This window comes from Dreissena polymorpha, chromosome 4, assembly GCF_020536995.1.
Source record: "Dreissena polymorpha isolate Duluth1 chromosome 4, UMN_Dpol_1.0, whole genome shotgun sequence".
NCBI classification, from domain to species: Eukaryota; Metazoa; Mollusca; class Bivalvia; order Myida; family Dreissenidae; genus Dreissena; species Dreissena polymorpha.
Window position 1 is genome coordinate 58,489,120 of NC_068358.1, and position 16,102 is coordinate 58,505,221.

The 16,102-nt window shown below is 36.6% G+C and overlaps 1 protein-coding gene across 1 annotated transcript in view; it reads left to right on the forward strand.

Annotated features, from left to right (window-relative positions):
* LOC127876377 (C2 domain-containing protein 3-like) overlaps positions 1–16,102 on the forward strand; it is a 61,473-nt gene that overhangs the window by 12,171 nt on the left and 33,200 nt on the right. The window contains exons 6-21 of the mRNA XM_052421555.1: positions 93–297; positions 970–1,096; positions 1,363–1,569; positions 1,935–2,211; positions 2,674–2,878; positions 3,483–3,598; positions 4,613–4,731; positions 5,413–5,574; positions 6,467–6,680; positions 8,976–9,145; positions 9,902–10,028; positions 10,441–10,565; positions 11,003–11,104; positions 12,243–12,329; positions 12,970–13,074; positions 13,918–13,997. Of these exons, the coding sequence (XP_052277515.1) occupies positions 93–297; positions 970–1,096; positions 1,363–1,569; positions 1,935–2,211; positions 2,674–2,878; positions 3,483–3,598; positions 4,613–4,731; positions 5,413–5,574; positions 6,467–6,680; positions 8,976–9,145; positions 9,902–10,028; positions 10,441–10,565; positions 11,003–11,104; positions 12,243–12,329; positions 12,970–13,074; positions 13,918–13,997 (2,428 nt within the window). The remainder of the gene's footprint in view (positions 1–92; positions 298–969; positions 1,097–1,362; positions 1,570–1,934; positions 2,212–2,673; positions 2,879–3,482; positions 3,599–4,612; positions 4,732–5,412; positions 5,575–6,466; positions 6,681–8,975; positions 9,146–9,901; positions 10,029–10,440; positions 10,566–11,002; positions 11,105–12,242; positions 12,330–12,969; positions 13,075–13,917; positions 13,998–16,102) is intronic.

A 16,102-nucleotide genomic window follows, 5' to 3' on the forward strand; every position in this document is an offset into this window, starting at 1 on the left:
CTAATCGGTAGGTACACTGCTGACAAATTTTATGCACCAATAAAAATCCAATGGTAAGAACAACTAATAATATTTGTAAAAATTTTCTCCAGAAAATATTCCCAAGGCCCAGGGTGTTTCTAAGCCAGCCAACAGTGACCTCCTGTCAGTGCTCTTAGACCGCGGAAACAAGCTGCGGGAACAGATGATAGTCTCCTCGCTACAAAACAAATCCAAGGGAGCTAATCCAGACCCGACAGTGTCACATGATGTACCAGCCGGAGTACCACAGCATAAACCAGCAAATGTGTCTAGAAGGTTTGTTTTACTGTTCTTTCAAATTGGATGTTTGGATAACTAAGAAAGATTTTCTCCGGAGACGAAAAACATCAAAAAGTGAAACATATAAGCACGACAGCTTATGATTTCAAAATAATTATAATATTAGTATTAATAAGTTAAAAAGTTTGCCTTAAACATTTTTTTTTTATTTTCCTGCTTTTAAAATTTATTCAAAAAATGCCTTGCCTAAAGTAGCACCCTTTCCACTTAAATGAAGCAAGAAGCCCTGTTCACAAGTGGCAAAAAAACCTTGTTAAGTATATTTGTTAGGATTTTTAAGAAATATCATCCAAATTTTAGTATGTGTTTTACAGGTTACAAGTCAATAAGTCTATTAGCTTATTTTGTGGTAATTCAATATGTCATTTTATTTAAAAAACAAGAGATGTGTTTGTCAGAAACACAATGCCCCCTAATCCCCTGCTTTGAAGCCATATATTTGACCTTTTACCTTGACCTTTTACCACTCAAAATGTGCAGCTCCATGCGATACACATGCATGCCAAATATCAAGTTGCTATCTTCAATAGTGAAAAAGTTATGACCAAGGTTAAAGTTTTGTGACACATACAATGACAGACAGACAGGCCAAAAACAATATGCCCCTGATCATTCGATCCGGAAGCATAAAAAATCGTTTTATTTCAGAAGTATGGATGGTAGTTTTCTTCAAGACATCCTTCGTGCAGATAGACTCTATGGGGCTGATGAAAGCAACATGGAAGATGCAGCAGTGGATTTAGTCTTTGGCGGACATCTTATAGATGATATACGGGTAAGCATTTAGTCATTTAGTTTCTTGAAAGTTTAATTTAAAGTGTGCTCTTTTGGAGTGTTGAAACGTATAAATATGATATCAAGAATGGTAGCAGATTCAAGAGCTGTAGTGGAATTTAATTGTTGTATGATTTTGTAAGCAATCAAGCACTTTAATCAAAGTGTCAGTAATGTTTTAATTCTGTCACAGAAAATTAGGGCCTTTTTAGATGTTTTATTTAAAGATGTTTGGCCTCATACTGTAAAAGTGCACTTTGTTTTCAGCTTTTAAAGAACCATCATGGCAGCCCAACGCAGAGTATCTCTGGAGATGACGATATAATCAGCGACACTGAAGACCCGATACACAGCGAGTCTATCCTCCAGGAGCTTTTCTACAAGAATCCAGACTCGGACGACAATCTCTCGGACATCAGTAGTCACGAAACTCATGTAAAGAAGCATAGGGACCTTGAGAATGAATCCAATATGGTGAGACGGTTTGTTGTTTTACTGTAAGTAATGCATTTTGTAGAACACTAGTCTGATAAAATATTTGAAGTTTGTGAATTTAAGAACTATCTTTTTCATGTATATATACAGTATTTCATGTCATAAAAGCATAAACATACCTTATGAATATGTAAAAACAGTTGTCAAAACAAGCACGTCTTAAAGCGCTACTTAAAAAAAAAAAAATTGGCTTGCTCAGATGTTTAGCATGCATAGGCTGGCAATCACATGAATGTGTCTGCTTTACTGACCAAACTGCTTATATCATCAACAGTAAAATGAAGGTTATTTGCCTAATTTTGCTTTCAAATAAAGATTTGTGTGTTATCAAAATTGCATTGCAGAGACCCCCATCTCGATCCTCATCCGTCTCAAGCCTTAATCTTGCCTTCCCTCCGGAACCAGAGCCAAAGAAGGTGCGAACCCCAAAACGCAAGTCGAGGGGAAAAATACGGCGGAAAGGCAGCAAGCGGAGGAAGGGGTCCAAGTCTAGATCAGGGGCTAGTGCCAGCGAGTGTAGTGATAGTGACGTGCGCAGTACGGCCAGTACTCCGAGGTCAGAGTCTTCTAGGGTTTCATTCGACATGGGGCCATCAGACATTGACGAGCCCCCTACAAAAGGTGTGTTGGGATTTTAGTGTTATCTAGAAGAAGGATAGATGTTTAAACAACAATTCGGTAACATAATGTTTCCATTTGAAGAAAGACACCATAGCTTTCATTCTTATTGCTTTGTATGGAAAATGTTATAATATTTGTTATTTAATTATATTTAAAAGTGGAGTATGGCTATGCCAGGTAAAAGGAGAGGTTACCCGGATGCATAAATATGATGATGTTTGTCAATTATTGTCAAGTTATTTTAGTCAATTTGGGTTTAAAATTTTGCTGTCTGAAAATGGATAAAGATTTCTTTGTGTGCTTCTTGTGGAGAACCAGAGATGAAGGTGTAACAAACCCAGACTGAGAATCCAGTAAACTGAAGCCAGTTAAAATATATTTATTACACTAACTCTTATAAACCTATAATCAAATAGCTAATAAAAAACAAACTAGCGCAATCATTGTTGTGCTTTATTTCAGACATTCCATCCAAACACAAACAGTACCACACTGTAGACGGCCTGAGTGTTGAAAGGCTCACACTGCTTGGCCGTGTACACGTTGCCAGGGTAACCATCGACTCGCTGGAGCTCACCAACCAAGAGAACTCGTTTTCGAAACCCAAGCTGAAGTCCAAGTTTGGTGTGCGACCTCCGAAACCCTCTCCAAAGGGAAAGAAGTCATGGTGAGTAAATGTCAAAAATTGTCATGTTTTTTATAGCTGTATTGGGTCAGAGTCAAAAAAAACTTCAGATGTGCATTTCTAAATAATAATTTGTTTGAAGTTTAACTTCAAAACTTAAGTTAAACTCTATGGTTTCTTGTTCTTATGTTTTCATTCTTAATGATTATATTTTATCTTTTTCTATACAAGAGTTGAATTTTTCTATAGATAAACATTTGTGTTTGCTACAATTCTCCTTCTTCGTTTGTAAATACCATCGCTTGTTAGTGAAACATTATAAACAGAAAACACTTGCAATAACTGTTAATCTCAATTTTGTATGGTAAATCCAAAGACACATATACTGATATCACACTTACAATTAACCAACGACTGAAGCATTAGTCTGTATGGCTTCAAATTAGTGCATCAAATGAAAAAACAAATCTGTGTAATCTATAAATTCTGTGATACTATATGAACTGTTTTTGGAAATAAATTATTTTCTGTTGTTTTATTGGTACCTGAATATAAAAATACTTGCATTTCATGTTAAAATGAAAATATGCATTTGCTTAGAGGTTATTTTTTCACATGCTTTTACAATGAACATGTCTGTTTTCAGTACATTTTTCATTGAATACCAGTTCCCAGTGGTTGCGACCTCACGAGACAAATACTCACCCAATGCCATGGCTACAGAGGTCATGAGGGTCGTATCGAGAAACGTTAAAAATGAAGGTGAATATATTTGTAGTAAAAGTAAAGTGTTTGTTATAAAATAACCTCTGGAAGTAAAGGGCCAGTCAGTTTTAACTAATAAGACCCCTTTTTTTAAAGAGCATCTTTTCTCCTGATTTCTATCTTATAAGCAAGGCATTGGTAGGATGGCAGATGGTACCATAACATTTAACAAGGTGCTGCAAGGCAAGCAAAAGCTAATTTTTAAACTTTAACTTTTCAGTTCATGCTTTTTAGGTGATTAACCACTAGGCTATGTTGACATTTTTATGTCACAGATTTTGAGAATATTTTTTTAGAATTGGATAAAAATCCAGTTTATCCAATTCTAAAAAAATATTCTCAAAATCTGTGACATAAAGGGGCAGAATATTGATTAATACAACAAACATAAATACAAATCTTAAAAAAGCACGGTTATCTTTCCATGTTTTTTTTCAACTTGTTACAAAAACAGACAGGTTTATTCAAGAAACAGTCAAAGTTTATTTGGCCTTATCTAAATTTTTTGGTTTAATTTTGCATACAACTACCATTGTAGTTATTACAGAGATTTTCCATTAAGTATGTATATTACAGTCATTATATTAGGTGTCATTACATTAAGTGACTAACAGAAAATGTACATTACACTATAAGCAAAATAATCTTGCTCCCTATCTTAGGTCAGGTCTTATTTAACAACTTATAATCGTAGAATAAATATAGTGTAACACATGGCTGTGCTCCTCATGAAAATATTAATTTCTCTGAATTTTCATGAATTGAGACTATGTTCACCCACTTACAAACATCCTATATATGCGTCTATTTGCGTCTTTGTGTAAGGAAAATGGTAAAATTGGTATTCTCACTATTTCATATCATGGTACTGTGGTGTTCATACTTTCGTTTTTCGTTAATATCAATTTCGCAGTTGTTTTCTCCTATATGGTATATGTCACTTGCAAATATCCTACCTTAGTAGAATTATGCAGTAACCTTATTAAAATGGTGAAAAATCTTTAATTTCAGTGGTGACGTTCAACCATAGATCTGTGTTTCCAGTTATGTTTGATGGCACTGCAGTGGAGAAATGGTGGAAATCAGCTCTTGTTTTCAAAGTCTATTCACGCAAAGCAGGGCAAAAAGTGGTAATTTAATTGATAGTTTTTCGGCATTAATAGAAAGAATTACTACTTTTATTTATGTAGTTACTCTTTCGAATTTTTATGTCCCCGGTAGGGTGGAATATAGCAGTTGAACTGTCCGTCTGTCCATCTGTCTGTCTGTCAGTCCGTCCGAAAACTTTAACATTGGCCATAACTTTTGCAATATTAAAGATAGCAACTTGTTATTTGGCATGCATGTGTATCTCATGGAGCTGCACATTTTGAGCGGTGAAAGGTGAAGGTAAAAAAAACAAATCCAAGGGAAGTAACAAGCTTTAAAGGGAGATAATTTTTATTTATCATTTGGAAGGAACAGATCGTTTTCACAAGGGAAGTAATATTTTTTAAAGGGATATAATCAACAACAACAACAAAAATCAAAGCAGCGCAGTAGGGGGCATTGTGTTTCTGACAAACACATCTCTTGTTATAATGGTTGTTCAAGATCTGGATAGCTTTTTTAAAAAGTAGAAAATTAAGGCATGGTGTTTTTTGATTTTCTTAAAGATTCAAAGCACCTTTATCTTGAAATTGATGGCATATTTATTTAACCATTCATTTCATTGTTGAAATGGAAATTTTTTAGAAGTTATTCACTCATTTGTAGAAATTGAAGTTACAATTTTTCAATCATTGACTTGTGTATGGTATTTTTTTCTTCAGCCTGCATTGATAGGCAGCTGTGGAATTCCACTAAAGTCAATTCTGAAATCTGAGAGCCTGCATGTTTCCAAGGATATGGAAGTTAGAAGTTCTGAGAAATCCACTGACAACTCTATGAACACATCAAAACTTGCTTCTGACTCTACTCTTGGTGCTTTAAAGGTATTTGTCGCACGGTTGTCGGGTCTAGAGTCACACTCTGGGAAAACAGGGCTTTATACATGTGCGAATAGTTTTGTCCCAAATTAGCCAGGGCAATCAGCACGGGCTAATCAGGCGCAGTACTTTCAGCTTGTATGGAATTGTTCTTTGAAAGGAAGTCTCTTCTTAGAGAAAATCTGTGCAAACTGCACAGGCTAATCAGGGACAACACTTGATGCGCATGCATTAAACCCTGTTTTCCGGGAGCAAGTATCATATATATTACTGGATCCCATTGGCTGCAAATTGAGAAATGGTAACGTCCATACAATATTGGCATATTTCTATAACCAATAGAAGTATTAACCATTTCTTTTTGTTACAGCAAATTGATAAATGTGTGGTGTAAAAACAGCTAAAATAGGCTACTTGATATGAAAATAATAACATATAAAAATGTATTGAATAACTATTTAATTATGTAGGATCAAATCACATCTTCTATTAGCAATATAATGTGTTTCAAAAATAATATTGGCTAACGTCAGTGTTATCATTCCGTCAGCCGCGTTCTGGGAAAATTGGGCTTAATAAACATGCTTAAAGTGTTTTCCCAGATTAGCTGGTGCAATCCACACAGGCTAATCAGGGACGACATTTTCCGCCTAGACTAGCTTTTTGTTTATGATCAATAATAGAAATCCATAAAAGCAGAAAGTGTCATCCCAGATTGTCCTGTGCAAACTGCAAAGGCCAATCGGGGATGACACTTTATGCATGTGCGTGTTAAGTCCTGTTTTCCCGAAACGCTGCCCCATTCCTGTTAGGATGTCACATCTACATTTATCAGCAACATCATTTGTTTCTCAAAATCATGTGAGCTAATTTCAGTGTAATCATTTTTTAATGTCAGGTGGTCATTGAGCTTGCCTCTGACAGTAAGGAGTTTCCCACGCAGCTCGCGCGCACAAAGCTAGCAGAACTCACGGGGAAGGCCAAGATCGTCCCCATCGCTCAAGCCCCACCCCCAGTCTCAGCCCCAACTGCTCCTAAACCACCGCCCGCGCCCATGTATCAACAACAATCTAGCTCTGGGGAACCAGGGCGCAGTGCCCCCAGGGGAATTGGTATGAAATATTTATGCCCCCCTTCGAACAAGAGGGGGTATATTGTTTTGCACATCGGTCCGTCCGTCCACCAGATGGTTTCCGGATGATAACTCAAGAACGCTTAGGTCTAGGATCATGAAACTTCATAGGTACATTGATCATGACTGGCAGATAACTCCTATCGATTTTCAGGTCACTAGGTCAAAGGTCAAGGTCACAGTGACTCGAAATAGTAAAATGGTTTCCGGATGATTACTCAAGAACTCTTACGCCTAGGATCATGAAACTTTATAGGTACATTTATCATGATTCGCAGATGACCCCTATTGATTTTCAGGTCACTAGGTCTAAGGTCAAGGTCACAGTTACTCGACACAGAAAAATGTTTTCCGGATGATAACTCAAGAACGGCTTAAGCTACGCCTAGGATCATGAAACTTCATAGGTACCAGGGCTCGACATTAAACGTAGTCCGACTGTCCGGGACAACCAAATTGTTAGTCCGGACAAGTAAATAAAGAATTTGCTAGTCTGACGGGACAAGTGGTCATTATAATTGTATAACTTAGAAAAAATGCCTTTAAAGCCATTATTTCTGTGGAGATATCACTCAACTTTTCCAAGTATATTTTGTATACGTTTAATCGTCGAAACCCGAGATATTCCGATAGTTCCATGTGATACATGTACTACACTGTACTGTTCACAAGGGAAGCAACCCTTAACATTTTTCTCTTTGCCAAGATAACAAGAATATTCTCCCTTGTAAAGAATATGCATTTTACAACACCGGTACACACCGATCTTACAGACAATTAACGTAGTGACTTCCTCTCTATGTATAGAATGATTTTTTTTTAAATATCAGTTAAGTACTGTACATATACATCACTTTTAACATTTTATGTTTGATGTTGGCAACACACAAGTTTTTGTCAGGTATTATGGCTTTGTATAATGTTTAAAAATCAATAATCTTGAGTGTTCCTGTTATTCTAGTCAATTCTTTTTGAATTGAAATTGCCTACAATTATGTTTACATGTATTTTGAACAATTCAAGTCTTTATGATTTGAGCATTTTGTATTATTTCATTATTTTGCAAAGTACTGAGCAGAATAAGATATTATGGCCAGGACAAGTTGCTTTTTGGTCAGGACAAGTGAAATTATGGTCTACTTGTCCGACTGGACAAGTGGCTTCAAAAGTTAATGTCGAGCCCTGATAGGTACATTGATCATGACTCGCAGATGACCCCTATTGATTTTCAGGTCACTAGGTCAAAGGTCAAGGTCATAATGACTCGACACAGTAAAATGGTTTCCAGATGATAACTCAAGAAGGCTTTAACCTAGGATCATGAAACTTCATAGGTACATTGATCATGACTGGCAGATGACCCCTATTGATTTTCAGGTCACTAGGTCAAAGGTCAAGGTCACAGTGACTCGAAACAGTAAAATGGTTTCCGGATGATAACTTGGATGTGCTTTGGCGGATTTCATTGAAACTTGGTATAAGTATATATATGGATAAGATGATAACTCAAGAATGCTTGTGCCTAGGATCATGAAACTTCATAAGTACATTGATTATGAATGGCAGATGACCCCTATTAATTTTCAGGAAACTAGGTCAAAGGTCAAGGTCACAGTGACTCGAAACAGTAAAATGGTTTCTGGATAATAACTCAAGAATAATTAGGCCTAGGATCATGAAACTTCATAGGTACATTGATCATGACTGGCAGATGACCCCTATTGATTTTCTGGTCACTAGGTCAAAGGTCAAGGTCACAGTGACACAAAACGTATTCACACAATGGCTGCCACTACAACTGACAGCACATATGGGGGGCATGCATGTTTTACAAACAGCCCTTGTTTTGCTTAAATTTTGTTTCTATAAAAAGGTTATGTTGTACTTGTTTACTCTTTTATTCAAGGTACAGTGTCGGGCGATTTTTCAAGAATGCATGTATACTCATCTTGTAGCAAAACTATATTGTCTCATTTTTGCAAGATTTGGTGTTGCATAAAATGTTAGTTCTTTCAATATCTTGTAATAAGGTCAGATCAGATGTTGACGTATATAATTCTAAAAATGTGAAAGTACCAAATGCTAGCATTAACTATTTGTAACCTTTCCAAATTCTAAAACCTAGTATCAGTCATCATAAAGTAAGTAATTTGGATACCTGAAAGGTAAATTGTCAAATATTTAACAAACATGGTCTTGTGTATATGCATACCCATGTCATATACTCAGGACTTGCGCCCCCAAGACTGGAATTTACATTAATCATTTGTTCTAGAAGGGAGAAGTATCTCTCGCTCCCCTGCTCGCCATTCCAAATCACCCACGAGACAGCGATCCGAGCCTAGGAAGCTATCTGCCCCGCCCCCAGTGGCCGTGCAAAACTATGATGTGGAACATGTGGTTACACATTACCATAATCCCATATTGGAGCAACAGCAAGGGGAGGTATGCATTGTGGCCTCAAAACAACCAAAAACGTTCTTCGAGAATTCATAAACATACTGTAATATTCTTACATGACTATTATTTCTATAGAAACTTGATTATTTTCTTTGTTTCTCAAGTTTCTGGTTTGAACAATTGTTACCGGGGTTAGTGTCACAAAAATTCAAAAATGGTTGGTCAACTCTGAAGATGAGGCCTGATTATCCTCTTGGCTTAGTATCCAAAAATTCAGCTGTAAGAATATGCACATATTTCTCCTTAAATACAGGGATGAGTCAGATTGAAAATTTAAAAATAATCGTTGAACACCAAATTGAGCAAGATGATGAAACTCATCTCAGAAATTTAGAAAAACTCAAAGTTGATTCAGAATACATTTGAAGAGTATGTTCGTGAATACTGAGTCTAAATGTCATTTTTTCCATCTTAATGTTTGGCAGTAAGTCTGATTACATTGATCATTTCATTTGTTGCGATAACATGTTTGACTCCTATGTATCCAAGGTGATGACGCTGCATAACATGTTTGACTACTATGTATCCAAGGTAATGACGCTGCATAACATGTTTGACTCCTATGTTTCCAAGGTGATGACGCTGCATAACATGTTTGACACCTATGTTTCCAAGGTGATGACGCTGCATAACATGTTTGACTCCTATGTTTCCAAGGTGATGACGCTGCATAACATGTTTGACTCCTATGTTTCCAAGGTGATGACGCTGCATAACATATTTGACTCCTATGTTACCAAGGTGATGACACTGCATGCCCTGCTGTTGATACCAGATGGGAAGAACATCACAATGCAGGGGGTGCCATCTCTGGCTGCAGCCAAGAGGCACCCGGTCTTCTCGCAGCCCTCCGCCCACACTGCACCTGGTATATAGGCTTTTTACTTAAATGTGGAATATATAACTGTAGAGGTTATTTGTAAGTTTCTGTAGATTCTCGATATTGATTCATGAGTGATCAGATAAAGTAGTATTCACTGATGACACTCCTATAAATGAAAAAATATTTATTTTATAAGATCAGGATAAGGAAAGTATTTATAGCAGTGAAATATACTGGTCAAGTGCTTATTTTTTTTTTGTGGTCAGTAAACTGGAGTTTGGACCACTAAACTGGAGTTTGGACCTCTAGTAGGTACGAGATAACTTAACCATGTCTTTTAGACTTTGCAGACACTGTTGTTGTTTTTTATCCTGAGTTCTAACATTCATTCTGCAAATAAAACCACCCATTGTATTCCCTATTTATAAATGGCTTGTCAAACATTGAATTTTTCCAGGTGTTAGAGCCCGAGACATGAGTGTGAGGAACTGTTACCTTGTGTGTCGAATGTTCTGGTGCGATGAAGCCGTTCATAGCTCCGTCTGCTGGGGCACTGGCGAGCCTCAGTTTAGATTTCAGCAGGTGTGTATACTCATTTCTGGCCTTTTTGTTGTGAAATAAAATAAAGATTCTGCTACTGGATTGCCATTTCCATATTCAAATTTCTTGAAACATTTTTAATTGCATATTATTCCTAGGTGTATTTAAATCTTTTGAATGCAAAAAATAGCTATTTTGAACAAGAATTTACAGTCTATTTTGTTTTGAACATGTTTTTTAAGTGGTTTTACATAGATTGATCATTTATCTTCATCCATGCTTTTGCTTTCAAGTATATGTATAAACAAATCTGAACACAGGCAAAATGGTGATTTGAACATTCTGAATCCAAAAACAACAAACAATTTCAATTTTGTTGGTCGGGAATCTTTATGGAAAATATTTGTATTCTTGTAAATCACAAATGTTGTTCCAAGTGCAGTCAGTCAAGTGCAATCTAAGTATGTATCATTGATTAGATTGCGCCTGTGCTGATGTCACAGTCACTACTGGAGCGCTTGAAGAACAACTTCATGATCATCGAGGTCTGGGACAAGAAAACATCGGCAGATAATGATAAGGTGCAGTCATATATAGTATCTGATGTGTGCATGTACACATTTTCATTTATCCATTATTTCCAAAAGCAGATTTAAGTGTTAAAACCCCCAAAAATCAGCCTGAAAAATAATTGTGGGTTATTACATGTTGTAATATAGGCCTTTATTGACACACCTTCGACAGTATTTGCCTGAGGCCTTATCCAGAGGGCAAAAGCCTCCAAAGATGTGCCAATATGTGCCCATGACACACCATAGCAATATTGTTACTGCTTGGTTACATATCTTTAATGCAAAGATTTATGATTTAATAAACAAGAAATGTGAAAACTGTTGCAATTTATGATTGTCAATGCCATTAATGTTTGTTTAAGTTAAATGTATTTGAAAAGTGTATCAACAAAAGATGTTGCCTAAGCTGACATAATGTGTTCATGTTTTTATTTACAATTACCTGACAGAAATTATTAATGTTAAATGCATTGTATATTGCATTTGGCTTTTTAGCTCACCTGAGCACAACGTGCTCATGGTGAGCTTTTGTGATCGACTTTTGTCCGTCGTGCGTTGTGCGGTGTCAACATTTGCCTTGTTAACACTCTAGTGGCAACATTTATTGTTCAATCTTCATGAATTTTGGTCAGAAGATCGGTCTCATTAATATCGTGGATGAGTTAGAAAATGGTTACGTTGTTAACACTCTAAAGGTCACATTTATTGTCTGATCTTCATGAAACTTGGTCAGAAGATTCATCCCAATAATATCTTGGACGAGTTCGAAAATGATGCCGGTTGGTTGAAAAACATGGCTGCCAAGTGGCGGGGCATTTTTCATTATTTGGCTATAGTAAAACCTTGTTAACACTCTAGAGGCCACATTTGTCCGATCTTTATGAAACTTGCTCAGAAGATTTGTCCCAATGATATCTTGGATGAGTTAAAAAATAGTAACCTTTGCTTGAAAAACATGGCTGCCAAGGGGCGGGGCATTGTTCCTTATATTCGAATGACAGGTTTTTTAATTAGCATCTTTAAACTTGTAAATATGATATTTTATATATCTAGGAAATGTAATTCTTCTTTTGTCATGAGTCACAATTTGAAAAAGGGTTCAAGTTCTTTTAGATTTCTTTAGCCTATTTTAATCTTTATTTCCCAGCTGGTGGGCATTGTAAAACTAAGTCTTCACCAGTTCTACATGTCATTTCGTGACAAGAGGATTTCTTCTGCACTGCTGAAGTCCCAGGTAAGAGTTTATTTAGAAGTCCTTGTGCGTATTGATATATTTACAGAACCACAAAAGTATGTCTACCTTAACCTGCAGTGGTTGGTTGTAGAAGAATAAAATGTTCAGATTTCTTCCTGTAGTGACTGATGTCCATTGAATGAATATTATCATCACTCTGAGGCCCTTCTCATCAAAGTTTTTATGAAAATGTACATTAGGACCGAATTGTTTAGCTTCAAATAACAGGCGTCTGTAATCAGTATGTTTCTAAAGAATAAGACATATCAAGGAAATGAAAGCAATAGCTGAGTCTTCTCCCTAGTGTTTTTGACATTGAGTCATGTATTGTTGGATGTACTTTTAACTCAGAAATTCTACATTAAGTGAAACTTTACTTTTACTCCCCAGCAATTAATTCTACTTGAAGTCAACGTTTACTATTACTGTCACAATTAAATGTACATGAAATGAGCATTTACTTTTACTCCCCATAATTATCAGAAGAATTTCTAAGTTTAATCTGAAAATTACATACGTATTCGTACATTTCTTTCCAAATTAAAGAAGTACATGTATAAACAATAACCTTCATCATTGATTTCTGGATACCCAAATGATGTGTTATACAATTGTACATATGGTTGAATGGTTACTTCAGTACCCTGTGATAGCTGTGGAGAACTACCTGCCTGTGGTGGACGTATTCAGTGGCTCCCAGTATGGTCAGATCAACGTCCTGCTGGCCATGGGATCCGCTGAACAGGTAGTGAGGCACACTCCGTGCACAACACACCTCCGGCTCTGGGTCACTAACATGTTTACTCCTCCCTTATAGTTAATTTAATTTTAATTTACCCATATTTTGTTGTCAAAAATGAAGAGCATGTATGAATGTCATAAGCAATTTATGGATGCGATATTCTTCACATTTGATACTCTTAAAAGTTGTGTTTTGTACACATGTGATTTTCTTCACACATGATATTTTACTTACAGTTATGATGTATGCTACTCTCATGATATTCAAACATGTGATGTTTTCCATGTGACATTTTATAAATGAGCCACACTTTGTGAAAAAAGGGTTTAATGCATTTGCATAAAGTGTTGTCCCAGATTAGCCTGTGCAGTCCACACAGGCTAATCAGGGACAACATTTTTGCCTAAACTTGATTTTTGCTAAGAAGAGACTCCTTAAAAAATATCATAAAATCGGAAAGTGTCGTCCTTTATTTGCCTATGCGTACTGCACGGGTTAATCTGGGACAACTCTTCACGCACATGCATTAAGCCATTTTTTACAGAGCACTATCCAAATGTGATAGTCTCCACATACTAATCTCCACACATGTGATATTCTCCACATAACATATTTTACACTCAATCATGATTCATGCAAAACACACTATTCACCTCATTTGATATTCTTCAAACATGACATTCTTTGTGTGTGATGTTCTCCACAAGAGATTTTGTCTACTAGTGATATTATCCATACATAATTTTCTCCACACATAATATTCTCCAAAGTTAATGCTCTGCGAAGGAGACCTGGAATTTCTCCATATGTAATATTCTACACATGTTCACCTATATTTATCTTCAGGTTGCCCATCTTGTTCGAATGAAGACAGAGGGAGTGCCAGGCACATCAATACCAGAAAGACCGCAGCATTTTCTTGAAAGGTAAACATTGTTGCCTCAGTCACATCACGTGGGCTTTTTGTTAATGACATTTTACTGATAAAGAGCTATCGGCGGAGGGATATATTGTTTTGGCGTTGTCCGTCTTTCCATCCGTCTTTCCGTCTGTCCGGAGCCATATCTTGGAAGTGCTTTGACGGATTTCATTGAAACTTGGTATGAGTATATACATGGATACTAGGATGATGCACACCAAATAGCATTGTACACCATCTGTTAATAACAGAGTTATGGCCCTTTGTATCTTGAAAAAATGCTTTTTTGAGTGTCAAATATAACATTTTTGTGTCCAGAAGCATATTGGCGGAGGATATCAATTCAACGAATTTGCTTGTTAATGACATGGTAAAGAGCTAGTTATTAGCTCACCTGAGCGATAGCTCGTGGTGAGCTATTGTGATCACTCAACGTCCGGCGTCCGTCCGTCCGTCCGTATACAAATTTGTAAACATCTTCTTCTACTAAACCATTGAGCCAATTTCAACTAAATTTCATGTGGAGCATCCCTAGGTCATGGGACAAAAGAATTGTTAAAAAAAATTTGATCACATAACCAAGATGGCCGCCATGACCATATATGGTAAAAACCTTAAAAAATCTTCTTGTCAGAAACCGCTCATCAGATTTTCAAAAAATTTCACAGGGATGACCTTTGAGGGCTCCCCTGAAAAAACTGTTCAAAGAAATTTGATTCGTCAAAAAACATGGCCGCAGGAGCTCGTTGAACTTTGCATGTTTATTCGTTTTTGCCTATTTTGTGAAAACTTTCAAAAATCTTCCACATTTTTTGTCCGATCCTTTCCAAATTTGCACAGTGTCTTTATATCAATGAGGATACAAACCCTACAAAAAATGAGCATTATTGGTCCATGAAGTACAGAATTACCTCCCCTTGAATTGAGAAAATGGTGTTTATGCAATAAAGTCCAAATTTTTCATCCAATTCTTTCCAAACTTGTAAGGATTTAGCATGGTTCAAACAAGGGAAACAACTACGGTTTATGCATGTTCTTTTTATTACAGATTTGCCTCCCTTTAATTCATTCAAAATCTCATTTTACAGCAGAGATTCCAAATCTGACCTGTAAATGAGCCCCATATTTACTGCTGGTGCTATGTTACCTTTCCCATTTGATCATTCTTAAGTATTGGTCTTGTAATGCTGCTACTGCTACTGCTACGGCTACTGCTACTAACTACTACTACTACTACTAATACTACTACTACTACTTCTACTACTACTAATAACTACTAATACTTCTACTACTACTACAACTAATAACTACTATAACACTACTACTACTACTACTACTACTACTCGATTACTACTACTACTACTACTACTACTACTAACTTAGTACTACTACACTAGTTAACTACTACCACCACCACCACCACCACCACCACCACCACCCCCGTCTACTATTACTACCTCTACTACTACTGCCACTACTATACTACTTTACACTACTACTACTACTACTACTACTACTACTACCACAAGACTACTACATACTACTACTACTACTACTACTAATTCGACTACTACTTCACTACACTACTATACTACTTCTACTACTAAATACTACTACTACTGAACTACTACTAATACTAATACTACTACTACTCACCACCACCACCACCACCACCACCACCATTCACAGTGGACAAAAAAACGTGATTCACACAATGGCTGCTACTACAACTTATAGCCCATATAGGGGGGCATGCATGTTTTACAAACAGCCCTTGTTTCTATGGGATTTTAACCACAACTGTTCATGTTTATCTCCGACACATATTTTTAGGTCACCTGTCATGAAGTGACACAGTGAGCTTATGTGATCGTGTGATGTCCGGCGTCCGTTGTGCGTGCCTGCGTGTGTCCGTGCGTCCGTCCGTCAACAATTTGTTTGTGTAGACAGTAGAGGTCACAGTTTGCATCCAATCTTGATGAAATTTGGTCAAAATGTTTATCTTGATGAAATCCGGTTTGGGATTGTATTTGGGTCATCTGGGGTCAAAAATAAGGTCACTAGGTCAAATAATAGAACAACCTTCTGTAGACAATAGAGGTCACAGTTTTC